Raw genomic sequence first — 3,942 nt, forward strand, 5'->3', positions numbered from 1 at the left:
AGTCATACTGGAACAGGAAGTGGCCTTCCCCAAACTTTTGCCACAAAGTTGGAAGCATATAATTGTCTTTGTATGCTGTAGTATTAACATTATCTATTATCTACCAAGCCCAAAAAACCTGTCAAACAGCCCCAGACCACTGTCCTTCCTCCACCAGACTTCATCATTTGCATTATGTATTAGGGTAGGTGGTGTTCTTGTGGCATCCACCAGCCTAAATTCAGACTACCGGATAGTTAAGCATAATTCACAACTACAATGAGCAATTTCTGCTGCTCCAATTGCATTACACCACTAAAGCTGCCAATTGGCATTGTACATTGTGATCTTAGTTTGGAACTCTATAGTGAGTGATGCAACAGAGAACACTACTCGCTTCAGCACTTGCCCGCCCCTGCTCTGTCCGTTTTAGTGGCCTACCACTTTGTGGTTGAGCTGTTGATGCTCATAGAGACTTCCATTTCACAAACTACCAGAACAAAAAAGTCACAAACTGACTTGTGGTAAAGGTGGCATCATATGGTAGTGCCATGTTTAAAGTCACTGAGATCTTCAGTATTACTCATTCTTACTGCCAGTTTGTCTATATAGTTTGTATGGCTATATGCTTGATTTTATACAGCTGTCAGCAGTAAGTGTGGCTGAAACATCTGAACTCAATTATGAGGTATGTCTACATACTTTTGGCCATATAGTGTACATAACAAACCCACACACACTTAATTTTTTTCCTCTAATGTTTGTGCTGGCACGTAAAGGTTTAATTAGAGGCTGAGGTAAGAAAAGTGATATAATGGGTAGAACCTTTTGAAGTAAGCTCATTGTGAGCAGTAAAGTGTTTTTCTGCTGTTGTGTATAGCCCCATGTCACTTTTATTTGGTCATAAATTAATAGCCTGTGAAATTTATAACCCTTATCAGAGCTCTTCCTGCGCATTCCACCATTGTTCTTCATTTCTCTCTCTTGCACCCTCTGTAAAACATAGGCACGTTTATATTAACCAATGCAGTACACTTCATAACTGACAGAACACACACAAAAACACACAGCTTGGTAAACAGATTTATTTTTTCTTTGCAAAACTTTTTACCATGCAGTGACACCACAAGAGATAACATGTAGTTTATTTATTATTCATTTTCATGATTTATTAATTGGGGGAACAAATAGACCACTTCAAAACAAAGATTTTATTTGTAGGCAAACATAGATTTTATAAAAAGAATGTAATGTCATGTAATTCTTTTACAAACAAAAGAACGCTATCAAGGTTAGAATAAATTATGATAACGTTTGTCCAATTTTTTTTTTACACAAAAGAAAAGGACTATGTTGGCAAAGCACAGATATAAAGAAAGTGCAATTCAGAATTACTTGTATGAGCACACTACACAGATGTAACTTTTAACAGATACAATGCAGTATAGTAGTTGCTAAACATACTTGCATACTTCTTTCAAAAAACTGTAAGCCATTTCCTCATCAATTTGATTTCACAAAAAATAAGCCATTCAAAAAATAAAAAATAAAAATCAGATAAAACACTATTTCTAAAAGCTTTGTATATACCAAAAAACTCATCGCAACTCTTAACATTTACTCTGTGTAGTCAACATGCCTATTCTTTTCTTAAGCAGGTGCAACAAAGAATACTAGCCGTACTGAGTACCATGTGTCCACAATATAGGCAATGAGGTTGACACACGTCATAAAGGACACTACCACTAGGTTGTCCCAGGCACAATGATTACAGGGGTTTGGTCTTGGATTTCCTTGGAAACTGTAAAGTGGCCATATAACTACTGCTGTCATGTACATAATAACAGCCAGTACATTGTAACCAGTAAGCACTTTGTCAAATGGAAAGGGGCACAGAGACAAGAGCTTGCAGATGGTGAAGATGATGATGAGGAGAGCAAAGATGAAGCACAACGAATAAACTGCCACGCACCACTGCAACCCGGGGTATTGAGTGTATCTATTGGTGAGAGAAATGAAGATGATGCAAGCGACAAAGGCTTCCAGAACCTTCAGCAAGCCTGGAACTGTAGACAGGAAGCCACTGATCTCGCCTGGTTTCGCCCGAGTTAGTCCAACTTCCACAGCATACGCAATAAAACAGAGGCAGGACATGACTGTAGCAGCAATTGGTCGAGAACAAGAAGAGCAAACAAAGAATACAGGGTAGATGATCGAGGCAGCCAGCATCATGAGTGCAGCCAGCATGGCGAAGGCAGTGGTGAAGTCATCCCAGGAGATGGGTACTTTAACATTGAGGCTGGAGCACTCCAGGATGAGAATAAAAAGGCTCATGAAGCAGCAGAAGCACCAAGTGAACATGCACCAGGCCCATTGGGAGCTGTTATTGTGGCCCACAGAGGCCACAAGGCTGAAACAGACGCATGACAGCACAACCTCCAATATTCGTACAATGCCAACCGGCATGGTCACAGAACGATTATCCAGCGTAATCATGATGATAGATGTGTCCTCTTCAAATCTTTCCTTCTTATTACTGTTCAGTACTGTACTTGACTTATATGTCCTCTCTTCTTTTGATTGATTATTTGTTCGAATGCTCGTTTAGTCACAATAACATTCGCACAGAGGATAGTTAGTAGTTGTTATAATTAGTTTCTCACCACTTCTTTCCTTACTTTTTCCTTGTTTCTTACTCTTCTCTTGTTTCTTGCTGATTTGTCTCTCCGTCTTTCTCTCTCCAGTGTATCTCACTTTGAGTCTTTCCACAGAGATGAATCTCCCCAGGAATCCAGGGAAAGGTGTACTGTTGACCACACCCTCTGACTGATACCTTATCAGAAGCTGTTCTGCAAATGGTCATCTGTTTGTAGGAAAGCAGCCAATAAAGCGTTCAAATGAGTGCTCTCACTGCCTTTGGGTTATGCATGAAGATATGAACAGGGTGTAGTCCTAAAGGTTTTTTATAGTCAGTAATGATAAAGAGTCAAACAAATGAAGGCACATCTTTCTATTTTCCACAGTTATGGGTGTGATTTAAAGAGAGGAACAAAAAATGGGACAGTTTAAGGGGCAGTTTCCCAGACACATTTTAAAGCTAGTCCTGGATTAAATGATACTTTTAATAGTGATTCTCCTTTGGAATATATATATATATATATATATATATATATATATATATAAAATGTCAGTAATAGTAATATATAAGGCGAAATCTGTTTCAAATAAAATCAAATTGAACTTCAGACAACTAGTTCCTTGAGACAGTGACTTTATTTGTTCTATGGTCATTTATTTATACATTTTGTTGGACATAATTTTGGCTTCATTTAAAAATGGACTTTAACACCTAATTTTTACAGTGCAGGTGTGGCTCAGTCCCTTATTATTATGAGTAACTCTGAGTAAGTCACTTTATCAGCTTCATAATGGTAGGAGTCCATGGGTGTTTGCATTTTGTGTTTGCACTTTGAATGCGTTATAATCAAGTAGAGTCAGTTTGGTTTCACATCCTTTGTTTGCAAAAGTACACCAAATAAAAATGAAATTAAAATAGTGGATATGTGATCCCTAGATAACACCACCCTTTGGAATATGTTCCCCACTCCATAGTCTTTAAAAAAAGATTCATTATAGAAACTAAATATAATACAGCAAACTGTCTTTTACAGACATTTAAGTGAAGCAGAAAGATGCGATATTTAATATTACTCTTAGCAACTTTATTGATTTTTGTAAATATATAATGATTCCCAATTTGATGTCTACAACACAATCCAAAAATATGGAACAGCAATGTAAGACATTGACAGTCCATAACATTAGTAAAAGATTCTGATAAAGAAATCTCTGTGTGTAAAGGCCAAAAATCAACATCTGAGCTTAAGTTCACCTGAGATGGACAGACACAAAGTATACTGTGGTCTGACGAGTCCACCTTTCGTTTTTGGAAATAATGGACAT

At 37.6% G+C, this 3,942-nt stretch overlaps 1 protein-coding gene across 1 annotated transcript; it reads right to left on the reverse strand.

Moving 5' to 3' along the window:
* Nucleotides 1–1,077: 1,077 nt before the first annotated feature.
* LOC108438916 (myeloid-associated differentiation marker-like) lies at nucleotides 1,078–2,838 on the reverse strand. The gene has a single exon (XM_017717040.2). It carries the CDS (start codon nucleotides 2,473–2,475, stop codon nucleotides 1,630–1,632), a length of 846 nt encoding a protein of 281 aa, XP_017572529.1. The 5' UTR covers nucleotides 2,476–2,838; the 3' UTR covers nucleotides 1,078–1,629.
* Between the last annotated feature and the right edge of the window lie 1,104 nt (nucleotides 2,839–3,942).

Source organism: Pygocentrus nattereri, chromosome 14 (genome assembly GCF_015220715.1).
Source record: "Pygocentrus nattereri isolate fPygNat1 chromosome 14, fPygNat1.pri, whole genome shotgun sequence".
NCBI classification, from domain to species: domain Eukaryota; kingdom Metazoa; phylum Chordata; class Actinopteri; order Characiformes; family Serrasalmidae; genus Pygocentrus; species Pygocentrus nattereri.